General features: G+C 37.0%; 1 protein-coding gene across 5 annotated transcripts; it reads right to left on the bottom strand.

The window, feature by feature from the left end:
- Positions 1-608: 608 nt before the first annotated feature.
- On the bottom strand, positions 609-16,610 carry LOC122007021 (probable serine/threonine-protein kinase BSK3). Of its 5 annotated transcripts, none has more exons than XM_042562764.1 (11): positions 16,436-16,610; positions 16,105-16,254; positions 15,766-15,986; positions 14,900-15,035; positions 14,052-14,185; positions 13,873-13,978; positions 11,940-12,025; positions 3,599-3,787; positions 3,155-3,319; positions 2,331-2,444; positions 609-1,255 (listed from the first exon to the last, which is right to left on the bottom strand). In XM_042562764.1, the coding sequence occupies exons 2-11, from the start codon at positions 16,184-16,186 to the stop codon at positions 1,010-1,012; spliced, it is 1,479 nt and encodes a 492-aa protein (XP_042418698.1). In that variant the 5' UTR covers positions 16,187-16,254; positions 16,436-16,610; the 3' UTR covers positions 609-1,009. The 5 variants fall into 5 exon arrangements, with proteins under 5 accessions (XP_042418698.1, XP_042418699.1, XP_042418700.1 ...); XM_042562765.1 differs by having other exon boundaries at positions 16,105-16,250; XM_042562766.1 differs by lacking the exon at positions 13,873-13,978 and having other exon boundaries at positions 14,108-14,185.
- Between the last annotated feature and the right edge of the window lie 658 nt (positions 16,611-17,268).

Raw genomic sequence — 17,268 nt, 5'->3', positions numbered from 1 at the left:
CTAATTATGCGAACCAAGTCACTTTTGGGGATTGATTAATTATTTCGAGGTCACATCAAGGGTTTAGTCAAGTTCCGAGGGCCGTAAATAAGGAATATTTATAATGAAAGTTTTAATATAATTGGTTGCAATGTAGAGATGACTAGGTGCATCTTCCTCGTAGCTAGGTACAATTATTGTCGATCATCATTTTAAAATCATTCTTCAAAAGAATAATAATAATTGAAAAAGAGATAATGACTACCTTGTTCTTTCCGGACGATCAAAAGACAATTTTTCTATATTATTCTCACTTATTTTATTAATTATTTGATATCTAAGCACGTTGCTGTGAATCTCAATAATTGATTAGCTACATGACCACTATACATTAATCAAGAAATCTTCGTACCAACTAGATGCATAAAATTCCATTCCCACCAATGTAAACTTTAAAAGAAGAATCTATTATGAGCAATCTTATTTTTTTATCTTACTTTCCAAAAGATTATTTTATCTTTTATCTTACTTTACAAAAGATTATTTCCTTCATTCAAGAAATCATCATGAAAAAAAATAATTCCAATATTTAATCAACAGGAAAAAAGGAAAATGGAAAAATAAAATCAGTAGAAAAGACAGCAAAGCCACACAATAATTAAAACATTTAGTTGGACATTCACATAGGGGAAGCAACAAACTTAACCCATTCTGTCTTCCACAAAGCTTTCGGGTTGATTCCCCATATATAAATAATTACAATAGAAATTGGAAGGGTTATGACTTAACTTCAAAAAGATTTTTAAAAAAAACAACTCAAAAATCACTAAATATGGTCCAGCCTAAACCTCAATCGTAAGAATGTGGGGCAACTCTGGAACACTGGGGCCATCAAAGAATCATGCCTACTGATAATAATGGCAAAACCTCTTGACATTCGAAATAGTGTCTTTAAAAGATACAGTCCATTTTCATGGGGCATTGATCTGTATTCTTAGGGGATTTGATGTTTGTGGATATTTAGTCGACTTTAATGCGCCCCATTTCCTTTCGCTTCCAGCAAAGAACCATCTCTGAGTGCTTCTCGAGCTTCTTTCTCCATCCCAAGAGTCAAAAGGGCAGCAGCCTGAAGATACAAAGCACTTGGCCATATAGGTGATATAACTAGTGCCTGCGTTGCATCGTTAAGAGCTTCCTGGGGCATTTCATTCATCAGATATGATAAGCAACGGCGTGCAAAAACTGTTGGTGAAACCATCGTCCCGACATCAATAAACTGCATGTCAGATTATTGGCTTTTAGACTTTCATGTCAGGATTTTTGTCTCAGGTCAAAACAACAAAAAAAGAGAGAGAAAGAAAGAAACTACATTGTACAAAAATAATACCAAAATATATTGTTAAAATGGTAGTTCAACAACTATAGGGATTACCTTAATGTTTTTGTCATCTCTTTAAAATTTTGATGACTGAAAGATTTACATGTATGTGGACGCAAGCAGAAAACATATTATTTTTGTACATTTGAGCATGCAGGCCTATGTTTTGTCAGATCAGTGTTGCAGTATGCGGTGGCATTGGATGTTTTATTTAGTGGCGTGCTCCTGCACGCCGAACCTGCATATCAGTAGTTCAAATCTCCTATCCCCAAATCTCTCTGTCCCCGTATCCACACATTGCCCCAGCCCATCTCCGGCAGCCTCCGGCAACCGCCCCGATCAACACTATAACCCTTGGAGAAGGTGAACCTAAGGGGATCGCCATCGACATGATCGGCGCAAGAATCCGATCGGATATGAGCAGGGCTCAGATCGACGATAGAGGAAAGCCTGCTCAGATCCGGTCGGATTCCGTCGCCGATCGTGTCGATGGTGACCCCCTTGGGTTCACCTTTCCCAAGGGTTATAGTGTTGATCGGGACGGCGACCGGAGGCCGCCGATGGTGGGCTGAGACGACGAGTGGGACACGGGGACAGGTGATATTGGGGACAGGAGATTTGAACTAACATATCAGCTAAGAGATAATATGAGGCTATGGAATAAAATTTGGTTGTTGTTGCATCCTTGTATTAGAGAAACAATTCGGACTCTGATGGAGTACATAATGCATATATACTCTGATAGAGTATATAATCATTGACCTTTCCTAGAATATATAAGCTAAAAGAGATTAATTGCAGTCACAATAGATATTAGAGTAACATTGATACAATCTTTTCCAAAAGCTGGGATGATGGCCCATTTCAAACCCTTAGTTAAAGACGGTTGCTGAATTACTGATGAACAGCAAAATGGAAGTGATTCTACAAGCAAAATATGAAGAAAAAAATGATGAACAGAAGAATAAATAACCTGTGTATAGCACTCAATCGCTGTATTAAAATCCTTGTGCCGAAAAGCGGTATCACCCTTCTTTTTCGAGTTGAGTGTTTCTTGCATTTGATTGGTCCACATTTGAAATGACAACTAAAAGAAGAAAGAAAATGAATGAGAAAATCTGCACATTGTGAGACCCTTTACATAACTTGAAATACTAAAGACAAACAAAAAGTCATCTCAATCTGTTGTTCCAACAATTATCAAGAGCCTTTAGGAGCACTCCATGCCGTGTTAAAAATTTTCTGGGTCCCACTTACTAAGGCTTAGGGCATGTCTAAGGAATGCCATTTGGATGTTTAGAAACAAACTCAGCTGACTTTGCAGAGCAAACATCAAATTGGAGAACTAAGAATAAAATAGCAGAAAATGACTAGGAGGATATATTTAAATGGATGACAACTTACACCCACCTTTCTCCATGGATACCATGGAGTGCTAAATAGAAAAGATATGAATTATAAACAAAAGGCAAAAAGCAAGGTTCTTATATGAGCAAGTTGAAATGAAGTATCTTCTAAAGCAAAATGGGAAAATGTAATTATGTCATATTTATTTCAAATTATAAACTGAAACCCGTCTAGAAAATACTCAGCTTTATGATGTTTGTGAGATGATAGTAGATATATTCAGCAAACACATCAGCAAAACCTTCATATATTTAAATGAGTTTCCTATTTCAGGTCAAGAAAAGGAAAACTTCTCATATGCAAACCTCATTAGTTGTTCCAATAATACGTACTTTCTATTGCAGAGTCTGCTATTTCAGCACAAGAAAGGAAAACTTCTTATATGCAAACCTCATTGGCGGTCCCTTCGTCATCTTTGTATCCAACTGCTTCCATTATTTCATGAATTGCAGTCAAATCCATTCTGGAACAAGCTTCGCCCAGGGGAGAAAGTGAAAGCGACTCTATTGAGGATGCACCACCACAAGGGATGTCCATCAAAACATAAGAGGGAACCTACAGGATATATCCTGTAAATATGTATAATGGATTTAAAAGCAAGGGCATGAACTAATTCGTAGAGCATATTTATAACACAAAGATGCAGCTTGCATAAGCATTTGCTTACTTGCAAGTTCGAAAAACTACATAAAATCACAACTATGTTTTACCTCACAGACAGAACTTATTTGTTAGTTAATTAAGAACAAAATATAAGTGCCAACAGTCAGGCTGGCAAAAAACTATCATGAAAGCCTAACACAGATGGGGAGCAAAAAAGCCAGAGTTGCTCACTTCAGTTTCCTTCTGGAGTGGAGTCAACGCATGTATTATTGACTTCACATTGGGGCGTTCACGTTGTTCATATTGTAGGCACCTTGAAGCCAAGCGTACAAATTCAGTCCCATCTTCATCAGAGAATTGCCCTTCCAAACAAAAGTCTGTCAACATATTGAAATCGCGACCTCGTATCAAGTCAAGGGCCTGTAAGTCAATCTCTGGATAAATAAAGACACAGATAATGATACAACATTATAAGAACAATAAATTCACATGGCTAAATGACTAAATTGAGAAAAGTTAAACTTGGTGTTCTGATTGGCAGCAGTTCTGGTATCAACAGAAATAACAGTGTCATCCTTTAAAATACAACCTTTGCTAAGGATCAAGTGGATAAGAACCTAAGAGTCAACCTAGATTTGCTGGAGTCAATTTGGAACCACATTTGGTGCCAGATGGCTTAATATAAACAGGCTCTGATTTGGGAATATAATCACAAGGTTAAGAAGAAACAATTAAGGGTTTTAAGTTAGAGAATTGAATTGCTTAAAATTTATAAGCTCTAATAACCTTATTAGGTTGACATTTCAAGATGGGAATTTAGTTATGAGAAAGTTTAACAAGGGAGCCCATAGAACAAGCGAAGATGGCACCTAACTAAGAGGAACCATACAAAATTAGTGTGGAGATCCAACCCCAAGCCTATAACAGAGCACCTTAGAGAAGAAGAGGATACCTTGCTCGCGGAAGATTGATAACTTGAATATATATATATACACACACGCGCGCACATTTAGGTTCGGACTGTCATGAAGGTATGTACTTGAAATATCCTGAACTTCTATAACTCAAACCAAGTTATCAATCATTTTGCCATGTTTTGCTGAGCTGATCCTTGTAAAAACTGAAGTATGAATCAATCAGAGGGATAAGGTTGAAAACTTGAAATACATAAAATCAACCCAATATCGTTGAAGACTTCGCAGCAAGAGGCATCATGCAAAAGAAAATTCATACAAGACCTTGAATTAAAGGTTCCACGGAGTGTCACATAACAGAAAGTGGCATAAGTCGTCAACCTAATATTGCTGAGGAATTAGGAACGTAAGAGGCATCATATAATAGAAAATAACATAAGCTGGTCAAGGTTTCATGGGGCATTACGTATCAAAGGGTGAAGAATCTTCCAACCAATATTGTTGAAAATTTAGATCTCAAGAGGTTCCATGTAATATAAAATGACATAAAAGCTCAAGTCAAGGATTCTGGAGGCATCATTTAGTAGAAAATGGTTTAAGTCCTCTAAGCCTATATTATTGAACACTTAGCTCCCAAGAGACACTTTATGACTAAAAAGGCACAGCACATCGAGTCAAAGGTTCTTAGGAGCATCATGCAATAGAAAGTAATCCTCTAACAAAGATGTAGGTGACTGCTAGCAAAATTCTAAGGCATGAAAGCCTACAGACCAAATTGGACTAGACGTTGAGGTGGCTTAGTTTTCCCTAAACTGCAGGCAATTATTCATAAAATTTAAAGGCATAAAAGTCTAAAAGCCAAATTGAACTGAGAGCTGAAGTCTAGGTTGAGTCCAACCTAAACTATGGGCAATTATAAGTATAATTTTAATGCACAAAAACCTAAAAGCATGAATTGTGTTGAGAGCATGGTTTAAAATCTTGTGTCGTACCAGGCGGCATAGATGGAATTTATCATTCCATCCGCCGATCAACACAACACCTATACCGGCACAACCCAACAAGGTACTGTGTGAGGCCTCACGCTATGTGAATGCCCCGCAGCCACACGAAGGCCCTATGGCCGCACGGAAGACGGCGACAGCCACACGAGGCAACCAAGTTTTTTTTTCAATTTAAAATTTTTTTCTTTATTTTTTTAATTGCTAATTTCTTTTCTTTTTATTTTTTTAATGGTTAATTCTTTTTTCCTTCCTCCCCATATTTTAATTTCTTTTTTTATTTCTTTTATCCTTAAACACATGGAAAAAAATATTCATTTTTAATTTTTTTATTATTCCTTTTCTCCTTAAATATAAGGATAACAATAGTCAAATCTTATCCCACTGTATGAGTCAACTATATGGATATTTCTGCGTCATTAGACTATATCCCTTATTATATGATCATTTATATTTATATAAATTTTATCTTATTTTATTGTTGTTAACCAAACCTTTTTTTTCTTCCTCATTTGATATGACATTTGTCAAAGTTTCACAACCCAACTAGAGTATTTATTTGTCGCAGACACCAGGCGGGAAATCCTAGGGTTGAGGACACTAGGTGAAAGTCCTGAAGTGTCGGATGCTTAGCAAAAGTCCAAATGGTCTAAAGACTCGGTATGACAAAAGGTAAACTCTCCTAAGTGGAGTAGGTAAGGACACGTTCCCCCCAGAGGGAACAATAAGCGTCGGTCTGACCTAGAGTTTCAGCGAAAATTAAAGTCAGGACCGGGCAGTCCAAAGACTGTCAAAATTTACTTTACTTTACATGTCATTGCTTGTCTTTCTAACTTGTGGTGTAGGTGATTGAAAGCAAAAGGTGGTTGAAAAACAGGGCTCCAGGTGCCCCGAGCTTGTCTAGGTGCTCGGAGTTGCTCCAGGCGCCCTGGTCAGCAACGAAGAGGAGTGCCCGGGTGCCTGCCGAGGCACCTGGACGATCTGAGCGCCCGAACGGGTCCAGGCGCCAGGATTGACAAAAGTTCATCTTCGAGTTGCGATGTCATGCGTTGTTTGGCCGACCCACTTCAGCAATCCAAGCGCCCGGAGGTGGTCTAGGTGCCCGGACATGGATAAACTTCTCATATGGAGTTTCGACGAGGGCTTGTCACGTTAGCACACTCCAAGCGCCCGAGAGGGAATCTAGGCACCCGAATGGGGCTATAAAAGGAGAGTTCGACCAACACCTTAAGAACATCAATCCAAATAACTTTCACTCTTGCGCACTGATTAGAAAAGCCCTCAACGACACTGTAACGTTGCTCCGACGATCGAAAGTGAGAATCTTCTGATCTGTTGTCGGTATAATTTAATTTACAGCATTTAAATTATTGTAGTTCTTGTACTTAAATATTGTATCCTTATTCAAACTTCCAACGAAAGCGATCGACGATCACGAGCTTTGGAGTAGAAGTCGTCAAAGGCTCTGAACCAAGTAAAAACAAACTTGTTAGCATTGTTTTTATTTCCGTTCTTTATTTATTCCACTACGTTTTACTCCGAGTTTTAAACGAACATGAAAAGCCACGAGCGTTATTTACCCCCTAGCGCAACGATCCTACACTAAGTACATATTGTATCATTTTAAACGTGTCTCCCAGAGTTTTCCCTCAATAGATGTAACCCTAACTTTTTCTCCAATATTTTCATTTTTTATCATATGTAGCCTTGTATGTCCGCACATCCACCTTTATATCCTCATCTCTGCAACTCTCATCTTCTACTTATATGCTGGAGTTATAGCTCAACATTCAACTTCATGTAACATAACAAGTCTAACCACCGTTTTATAAAACTTTCATTTAAATCTTAAAGTTACTTTATGATCACAAAAAATGCCTAACACTCTCCTCTATTTCAACCATCCCGCTTATATTCTATATATGACATCTCTCAATCCCTCCATCCTTTTGAAAAAATAATTCTAAATACTTAAAACTCTAGGTTACAAACAACTCGTCATCTCCTATCTTAATAATTATCTCATTACGTCTAATATTATTAAACTTAAATTCCATATTTTCTTTCTTAACTCTACTATGACAAACTTTTCACTTCTAGCTTTTTCTCGCCAAGATTCGACTTTAGCATTTACTCATTCACGTGTCTCATCTACCAAAACAATATCTGCAAACAACGTACAATACCGTATCTTGGATGTGTCTAATGAGTTCGTCCATGATTAATGTATGAAAATAGCGACTTAGAATTGATCCTCTATCTTTATGAGAAACGTTTCAGTTTATTTAAAGTCTTCACTCTTGTCATTACATCCTCATACATATCCTTAATTAATTTAATATACACTATATTAACCCCTCGTTTCTGGAATTCTCCATATAATTTTCCATAGAATTTTATCATAAGTCCTTTTCTAGGTCGATGTTTTGCTTCTATTCCCAATATTTTCAATCAGTTGTCTCCTAAAAAGATATATAGCTTTTATTGATGACCTTTTAGGGACAAATCTAAATTGATTTTTGATCAGCATGGTCTCCTTTCTTTGTCTTTTTTTTCTATTACTCTTTCCTAAAATTTCATAGTAAGGCTCATTAGTGTAATACCTTTATAGTTTGCACGATTTTATACATTTCCTTTATTCTTATATAAAGGAATTAAAACACTTACGTTCCATTTGCATTTTTTTAGTTTTCAATATCAAGTTGAATAACTTTGTAAGTCATTCCATATCTTGTTTCCCTAGAGACTTTCATACATCTATCGGAATATCATCTAGTCCAATTGTTTTTCTATTTTGCATCTCATTTAAAGTTTGTTCTACTTCTGAAGTTTGAATTCTATAATAAAATTTTAAATTTTTATAATCATTTAACCTAATTAAATTATAAGTTAATTTGGTCACCTTTATTAAAAAGTTAATAAAAATATCAATTTCATCGCTCTTTTATGTTTTTTATCATTTACTAGTACCATAATGCATTATCTTTAATACACTTTTGGACAAGATCTCGTTTCCTCTTCTTGCTTTAGCTATTCTGTAAATATCTCCTTCCCTTCTTTTGAATCTAGTTTTCGATATAAACTTTTAAAAGTTTCATTCACTGTTTTCTTGGCTATTGTATATTTTAAGTTTTCATCATTCTTACAAGTACATAATACTTTATAGGCTATTCGTTTTTTTTACTTTCTCCTGTACTTTCTCATTCCATTACCAAGATTTTTTACTTGGTGGTGCACATCCCTTAACTCACACTCTTAACTACTATTTTCAACTTTGATATCATTTTATCCTATATCGTATTCAAGTCGTTGTATATTTCTCCTAACACTTGTACTCCTACCCTCTTTAAATATGTTTTTCTTTTCATCCTTCAACTTCCATCATTTAATTGTAGGAGTCGTGCATATTTTTCTTCTATTGATATTATACATGAGGCGTATATCCAATTCTACTAATCTATATTGGGTAGTTAAATTTTTTCTAGGAAGACCTTGCAATCTTAACAAATCTTTCTATCCTTTATCCTAATCATAAGAAAGTCAATTTACGATTTATTATTCTCACTTTTGAACGTAACAAAGTGTTCTTCTCTTTTCTTAAAAAATATATTCACAAAATCCAATATAATTTTTCCTTCTTCATTTCTTGTTCGAAACCCATAACCCTCATGCACCCTATCATATTCCTCATTTTTTTCACTCCCACATGCTTATTTAGATCACCTATTAAAATCATTCGGTTGCTAGAATAGTTTATAAAATTTCATCTAGGTCATCCCAAAATTTAGATTTGATGTGTTCATTTAATTTTACTTGAGGTATATATGCTAATTACATTAATAGTTTCTTTCGTCACTACTATCTTGAGAATTATAATCCTATACCCTTTCTAACTACTACTACTTCATCCTTTAGTGAACTATTGACAACAATACTTCATTTCTTGTTTTACTCCTTGTGCACCATAACATAAAACTCAAATTTTCTATATCTTTGCTTTCTCTCCTACCAATTGTGTCTATTGTTCACACAAAATATTAATTCTTCTCCTAATCATCGTATCTACTACCTCTATTGTTTTACCAACAAGTGTTCCTAGATTCCATATTCCAAATCTTAGACAATTAATTTTCCTATAATACTTGTTTTTACCCAATTTATGGTGTTAAAACTATTACATATTTAACATTACACCTAAGTTCTTATGGAGATGTAGTGGTCCTTACCAAGACGTTACAGTTGAACCCTACAATGCATTCCTTCCGAGGAATATCCTAGCATGTTGGATCAATTACGCACGTGAGAGGGGGGTGAATCACGTGATTTTTGAAAAACTCATCTTTTCAGTTTTAAAATCAAAGTACGAATGCAGCGAAAAAAAAAACAGAAATCAAAAAGACAATTAAGTGAAGTAGAAACAGACACGGTCTTGTTTACTTGGTTCGGAGGCTTCGGCAACTCTTACTCTAAGACCAAGGTCCTGTGGATCTATCGACGGATAATCCACTAAAAACTTTTTCCGATACCTCCGGAAAAGAGAATTGAGTACAAGAAGGTTGAACAAGTACAACACACTGCACTTGTCCTTTGCAGTATTTAATTACAAAGAAAAATTACTGACACTTAAAGATCAAAGTGGGAGTACTCGTGTCGATGTCGGTCTGTCGACCGCGATCGGAAGTCCTCGGAGCAATCGTCGGGCGTAGCAGCTTTGCAGCAGAGTCGTAGCAGGAGCCCGGAGCAGTCAGAACTTCAAATGAACGCATAGTAGCTCGTATAAGTGTTGTTCTTCAATGTCTTCTCGAGACAGCCTTATAAAAGGAATGGAAGGCGCTTCCAATGAGGCAAGTTCGATCCCGAGCAGCTCGGTGCTTATCCACGACTTCGGCCAAACTTTATCCCGCGGAAGGCGCCTTCCATAGTCATGGAATGCGCCTTCTATGAACAGTACGAAAGCAACTTCCATCAAGCTTGAAGGTGCCTTCGGACACTGGTCATCCGAAGGTAATTTTCTTCTCTTTGCTTTGCAAAACGATGTTAGTCCAAAATACCTTACAAAACAAGTATTAGGATAATTTAATAGTAATACAGAGTAGTAATTAGTTCCTGTCCTCCCAGGACCAGGAACTAGTCAAGGTCTCAGCTTAGAGATCCCAAATGGACATAAACTGGACCGACGTCTACTGTCCCTTCAACCGGGGCGCATCCTCACTTGGTCACTCTCCTCCAATGACTTACCTTAACTTACTAGTTTGGCAAACATCTGGTCAGTCCATCAACCTGTCTGGACTTCATGTCAACTATCCGGTCGGCCCGTTGACCTAACTGGACTTCTTGCCAGATATCCGATCAGCGTGTCGACCTATCTGAACTTCGTACCAGCTATCCGGTCGGCCCGTCGACCTAGCTGGATTTTGTACCAGCTATCCGATCGGCCCGTTGACCTAGCTGGATTTCCTGCACACTTAATCAAGTGGTTAGATCACAACAAAACCTAACTTAACTTACTTGTCATTCATCAAAACTTGAGTTAGACCATTAGTGTAAAACTGCACCAACATAGCATTAGTACAATAGTTTGACGGATCCATTCATTAAAATTTGTCTGAAAGCCCACGTTGGCGAGCAACCTAATGTGCAATCCTCGCCCTTTCATCTAGGCTTGGGACCAACATTGGTAGGTTTCCTTTCCTCCTTTCCTCCTTAAATACATGACAAAATCTCATTAAAATAAATTCAATTTAATTCAAGTTAAACCTACCTGAACCTAATTATTATACCTAGACTTTAGTTAATCCTAAAATAACTTTACTTAATCATAATTTTTAAAATATTAATTTAATCTAATAGTAAGTATTTATAGTAATCAAATATTATAATAATATTTGTTAATTAATATATTTCATATCTTAAAAAATATTGAAACCTTATCATTCCGGTCATAAACCGAAATCCCAATAAAGCTCAAAATTTTAAACCATGGTTGAGAGCCAAAGTCTAAGGTTGAGTCTGGTCTATGCTGCAAGCTACTGTAATAAAAAAAAAAACTATAATAGGAAAGGTTGAAGATCGACAAACCCAACCAACCCTAGTTCACCTCAGTCAAATTATGAATACGTCAAGTGAAAACCCACTCATGGTCAACCTTGTGCGAACTAGAAGGACATCCATTGGTTTCATCCAAACTCAAAAGCACTTAAGTACTTGTGCTCATCTAGCTACAAGTCCAAAAGTGAGGTCTAAGCCAACTTGATATAATGAGTGAATTTGTCTAATATGTTGTACAACAACCATTAACAATATTAATGAAAATTCTTAAACTAGTATAGTTATTATGTTTCTATTTTATCATCCCTCTTTTTTCGTAACTTTACAAATTTTTGTACTCTATTCATTTATTAGCATTAACACCTCACATATGGCCATCTACATTCATTAGATAGATTAAACATGTTTTATCTAAGATGTGGCACCAACTAATTAGCCAAGTACAGTCCATGAACAAACAAGCTTAGCAATTAAAAATGTTTTTGACATTGGCTCATGAACTTCAACACTAAGCAAGGAAATAGCACAGCAGTTATCCCAGATAATGTGGAACATTACTAAGTATTTCAGAATAAAAAATGTAGTGAAGCATGAAAGAACAAAACTTACATGGCTAGGAGGGATGTGCTTTCCACTTAGAACATCAAGGAGCAAAGTTCCAAAGCTATATATGACACTTTCTGGTGTAACCCTTCCTGTATATCAACCAACAGAAACGTGATTACTTGCAGCATGATGTAGAAGTGGCACATAAAAAAATAATTAGCACAGAAGATATTGCATTGAAATTTCTCAACAAAAAAAGAAAATCTTTAAAACAACATGGGCCCATATTAGACCTACAATTGGAATCTTGACAGAAAAGAAAACAAGATAGTTACCTACCAAAATTAGAAAGAAAAAAACATTGCATATGCATTAAGTGAAAGGCTGAAGTGAACCACAAGAGTTGCTAATCAGTCAAAAGGTAACATTTTATCGAATCCATAAGCACTTTCAGTCCCATGATTTGGAACCTTGATTTGAAGAGCTAAATTCAACATGCTCAGACTGAAGCAAATTACTTAAACTACTACATGCATATTGTAACAAATTTATGTCATGCCATGGGGAGGTTTCAAATGAAAGTGTTATTATATGACTCCCCTACAATAAGTTTAAAATCTTGAAAAAAGGGTTCTGGTTTTCATATTAGCTCGGTATCATCTCACTGCTGAGCTGTGCCTACATGTAGCATAGATGGACATGATTTTGGACTGGCCCCACCCTCTGACCCCCTTTATCTGGTTTATTTGCTTCCAAAAAACAAGTTTTACAGTCATGTGAATTAGATTTAGTTAGCAACAACTCGACCAAAAAAAACTATATAGCATACCATGCTAGTAAGAGTATCTCTAATGCTGCCTTGTTATTAGGAGCCTTTACAAACATGGGAATAGAATTCTTGAATTGGATGGGAGCATTGGATCTTTCAGCATCCAAGTAAAATCAACACCATAATCTTGCCTGATCAAGATTACACATTGCTCCGAGAATATTCAATATTTGAATTTGTATATCCACATGTCAAACAATACACCTTAATTGGCAACTACAAGTTGAAAAGGCATAATTCGAACTATTACAAGTAGGTCACGATGCTCTGATTCAAGTAGTCACCACATGATGTATCACAACCATAGTAGTAGGAAGGCTATGAATGTGACAATCATCTCAAGGGTTTAAGATGAGTTACATCAGTCTATTGATTATTTAATACTTGTATATGGTTACATAATTAATTGTAATTATCCTTTATATTATATAGTTATTATCAAATCTAAGGCTTTAAGTAGCCTAAATTGTATGTTTAATTCACTATTTAGAATTGAATCTAAATTAGGTTTAATTTGGGTTTCAGTTTGTTCAATCTTAATTTGGCCAAAAATTTGTCACTTGGTTACAATTTCAGTACGTGTTGAACTGTAAATCACATGTCAGCCAGCACAAAATGAAATTTTAAACTATGATTTAACAATCACAAGACCAAATCATTATAGGAGGAGAAAAACATCATAAAACCCTCATTATTTTTGAAGGGCCAACAAGTAATAACAAAGCATTTTATATGATTTGGTTTGACACAGATTAGTTCAGTTGACAAAATATTTTTGGGTTTCTGAATATGCAGGCCGCATATGACTTATATGTGCCCAATAGGATTTCTTAATCGTTAATTAAAGCTAATCCCATAAGTTATCTAATGTTTTCCCTGCAGTATATGCATAGGTGACTGCATATGCCACCACGTAGACCACTTTTTAGAATGCTAGATAGTATCTCAATGAATTGACTAAGTTTTAAATAATTCAAAAAAAAAAGATTTATGGCAAGGCCTGATTTTTAAACATATGGTTTAAAAATTACTACATAATTGGATTGGCAATTAATGCTTCTAACGATGATATTTAGTGACTTATTCCTGGGAGGAATATGGTGGGCATCCAAATCCCTAATTAGCGAGGCAAAGTGAGAGGCAGTTGAGTTTTGAAAGACCACAAACCAGTTCTCAAATATTCTGGAGGTGTAAATGCTAAATTAGTACTATAACTCTTGCCATCTCGGCTGTTCTTCATCAGGCCAAAACATGATAGTCTCGGATTACAGCTCTGCAAGAGAATTTGAGATAAGAGTGCAAACAACATATCAATTCTCGAAATGATATATTACATTACTACTCACTTCGTCAAATAAAACTCTGTAGGCATTAAGATCATGATAGAGTGCACGGCCCTTACTGGTGCAATATTCTAAGGCCTCAGCCAAGTAGAGAACCACTCTTAGTCGCATAGCCCACTTCATTGGTTGTGATTCCCCTGTAAAGTACAATAAATTAGACACAGCCATGATGTAGACAACATATATAACATAAACAACAAGATTGGAGATGGTTGCAATTAAAAGCATTGAAGCTTCATCTTTTCTTATTCATAAAAATTACTAAAGTAAGGACCCCCAAAAACCAATGGGATAAGTTCACAAAGTAATAAAGGAAGCCTCTACCCAAATAAGCCAAAACATGATGATGTCTGAGAAGAAATGGAAGGATTTAGCTTAAGCATTTTAAGATCCTTGATTTAGGGTGTATAACATCTGCATACTAGGGGTTTTTTCTGCATTTTGGATGACTTAGATCGTGCAACTAGAGGGACTTGTATTAAGTAACTGAGGCAACTGCTAAGATGATTTCAACACCTAAGAAAGACAACCACATAAGAAAGGATAGTATACTTTAAAGATAAGGATGCAGAAGAGTCAAATATGTTTCCATGTATCATACCAAAAAAATCTCAAAAATTGAGCATCCTAATGCTTAGTAGACAAAACCAATATTTTTTGTGAATAAATTAATTGTTTTTTCAATAATATGGGCAACTTCTCAAACTAATGGAAGAATTTTTGTTTTGTGATTTTTGAAATTTGTATAAAAGAAAATCGATGAAATAAAGAGAAATTGGCAATAACTCTCTTATCTTTGAAAAAAAGAAACAGAAAATAGCAGTAGTTGGCACTGATGCTGGGGGATTTACAGTGGAAAAGGTGCTTTGCAAGCGTTTCATTGGGCATATATTCTGCCACAAGAAGCCTCTCATTGCCTTCATAACAGAAGCCAAGCAAATTTGCCAATCTGTGGTTTCGAAGCTGGCCAACAGCTCTTGCTTCTTCCTAAACAAAAAAATTACATTCTCAATAAAGGCAAATCTTTTTCAATACTTAAAGATACCGAGGCATAGATCAACTCAAAAGGTTACTTCGCGGTTATCACTTATCAGATGTAAAAATTCTAGGAAACAGAAACTGAGTTTCAGGTACAAAAGGGCCATAAACATTAAATAATGCAAAATTGTGCATTGAGACAAAGCCACAGTATGCCACAGCACCGCTCTAGAACAAAAGTCAAATTTAGTGATACTCAATAGCCTCTTTTTCAAAGAAAGGCACTTTGGCTTAGCATTTTCAACACAAAACATGCATGACTGAATTTATTTTGTTTCTTTTAGATTGTGAAAAGAGTATTAAACTACAAAGTTTCAGGCTCTTGAAGAACTAGCCTATTCAATAATACATCTCTCATTGATAAAAATCCATGGTACTACATTTGCAAACTCTTTGTAAAACCAAACTTCACCTGTTAAGTTGAAGAGACAGTTTTAGGAGTCTTTAAACTAAACATTTTGAAACCATTCAAACAAGCATATGCACCTCTGTTATCATTCAAACATCCTATTGACTAAATTAAAAGATAAGCATGAGAACAAGAACATTGATAATAAGCTAACAAAACCCAAGCGTGTTAAGATTAATGTCAACTTCCACAGAAACCATTATCTGCAACTGATTGCTTTCATAACAATCAGGCAGTTGTTGCTGCTTAAAAATGGAGTTGAAGGAGTACCGAGAATTGGCTCGGATCAGGCCAAGCTGATCTGTTAAATCTCTTCACCGCAATCCTCCTCTGTGCATCCAACTTCCCCTTGTAAATAACGTTCGGTGCCTTCTCGCCATGCTCCGAGACAATGTTTTCAACGGCAAAACCAGATGTAGCCAATCTCAGCTGTTCGAAAGAAAACTCCCGGAAATGCGGCAGATCATACGCCTCACCTTTCTCCTCACCCTCTGCAACAGAATCAAAGAAACCAAACACCCATCATGATAACTTCCTCTACTACCCGCAGCTCACAATCACTCGAAACTCAAACAATCTTAGCTCATTCTTCTTCAAACACAAACACACCTACATCCGGAGCTTCAAGAACAGTCCCCTTGAACTGCGAGCGACAGCAACAGGGCCGTGATTTAGAGATGCTAGCTCCCATAGCCAACTATATTTATATTCCTCTCCTCGAGTAGATCAGCAGCTAAACCATCTGGAGCTAGCGCCTAGCTACAAACCAAAACAGCAAAAGAACAAAAAAATTTTTAAAAAAAATGGCGTGAGAAATCACTAGCTCGATTACTTCAAAGTGGAATCCAAAACCAGAAACAGGCAATTTGTCAAAAACAACAAACTACAAGCTCCGGATCTAACCAAACGATTAAAAAAAAACAAGAAACTATAGCAGTACCTAATCCTTTTCTCCAGTGCCCAGAACGCGACCCCGAAGATCCCGATCGACGAGCTGGGGCTGGGAATCGAAGTAGGGATCAGCAAATCGAGGGGAGGGGAAAGTGGAGATCGGATCTCGCCTGGTGTTTATTCTCCTCTGCTTCTTCCCATGGGGATCATAATTGTAATTATTAATTATTAATTATTATTATTTCAGAAGCAATTTTTTTATCCGACATGCTGTCCTTTCAAAAAAATATTTTTAATATATATATATATATATATAGAGAGAGAGAGAGATTTGTTCCGCTGCGGAACAAACCTTGCGGACCGCTGACGTGGCAGCTACCGCGTCATAAGTGAGAAGCCGGTTTCTAAACATCTCTTCCGCAGCCCTAACGCGTCTCGACGTCTCCGCGTGCCTTCTTCTCGCGTCCGCCGCCAGGGGTTCTGCTTTCTTCCGCTGCCCTTCTTCTCGCGTCCGCCGCCAGGGGCTCCTTCCTTCTCGCGTCGTTCGCCAGGGATGCTCTGCTGCGGACTAAATCCTGCGAACCGCTGCGGACTGCCCTCGTGGCACAGTCCTCTTCCTCACTTCTCGCCACGATTTTCTGCAGTGCCCTAGCTCCTCTTTCTTCCTCTTCCTCCCGACGTCGCCGCATCTTCCTCTTCCTCCCGACTTCCTCACCCCCTCGCCATCTCCAACCTGTGCCCTAGCGCCTCTTCCTCCAGACCTGTGCCCTAGCGCCTCTTTCCATTTCCTGTGCCCTAGCGCCTCTTCCTCCCAACGCTGTCGAGACCCGCCGCAGAGACCCCCCCAGAAGCCCTCCTCTTCCTCCCAACGCTGCCGAGACC

The sequence above is a fragment of the Zingiber officinale genome, chromosome 7B (genome assembly GCF_018446385.1).
Source record: "Zingiber officinale cultivar Zhangliang chromosome 7B, Zo_v1.1, whole genome shotgun sequence".
NCBI classification, from domain to species: Eukaryota; Viridiplantae; Streptophyta; class Magnoliopsida; order Zingiberales; family Zingiberaceae; genus Zingiber; species Zingiber officinale.
Note: the sequence above shows the minus strand (reverse complement) of the source record. Positions and strands in the feature narration are given on the sequence as shown.

What these genes read in the sequence shown, in the direction of transcription:
- LOC122007021 (XM_042562764.1), bottom strand. Translation starts at nt 16,186, where the DNA reads ATGGGAGCTAGCATCTCTAAATCACGGCCCTGTTGCTGTCGCTCGCAG. An exon ending in TCCAGAATATTTGAGAACTG is followed by an intron (nt 12,026 to 13,872) that starts GTTTGTGGTCTT and finishes GTTGATATACAG; the next exon opens with GAAGGGTTACACCAGAAAGT. An exon ending in ACGAAGGGACCGCCAATGAG is followed by an intron (nt 2,445 to 3,154) that starts GTTTGCATATAA and finishes TTCTTCTTTTAG; the next exon opens with TTGTCATTTCAAATGTGGAC.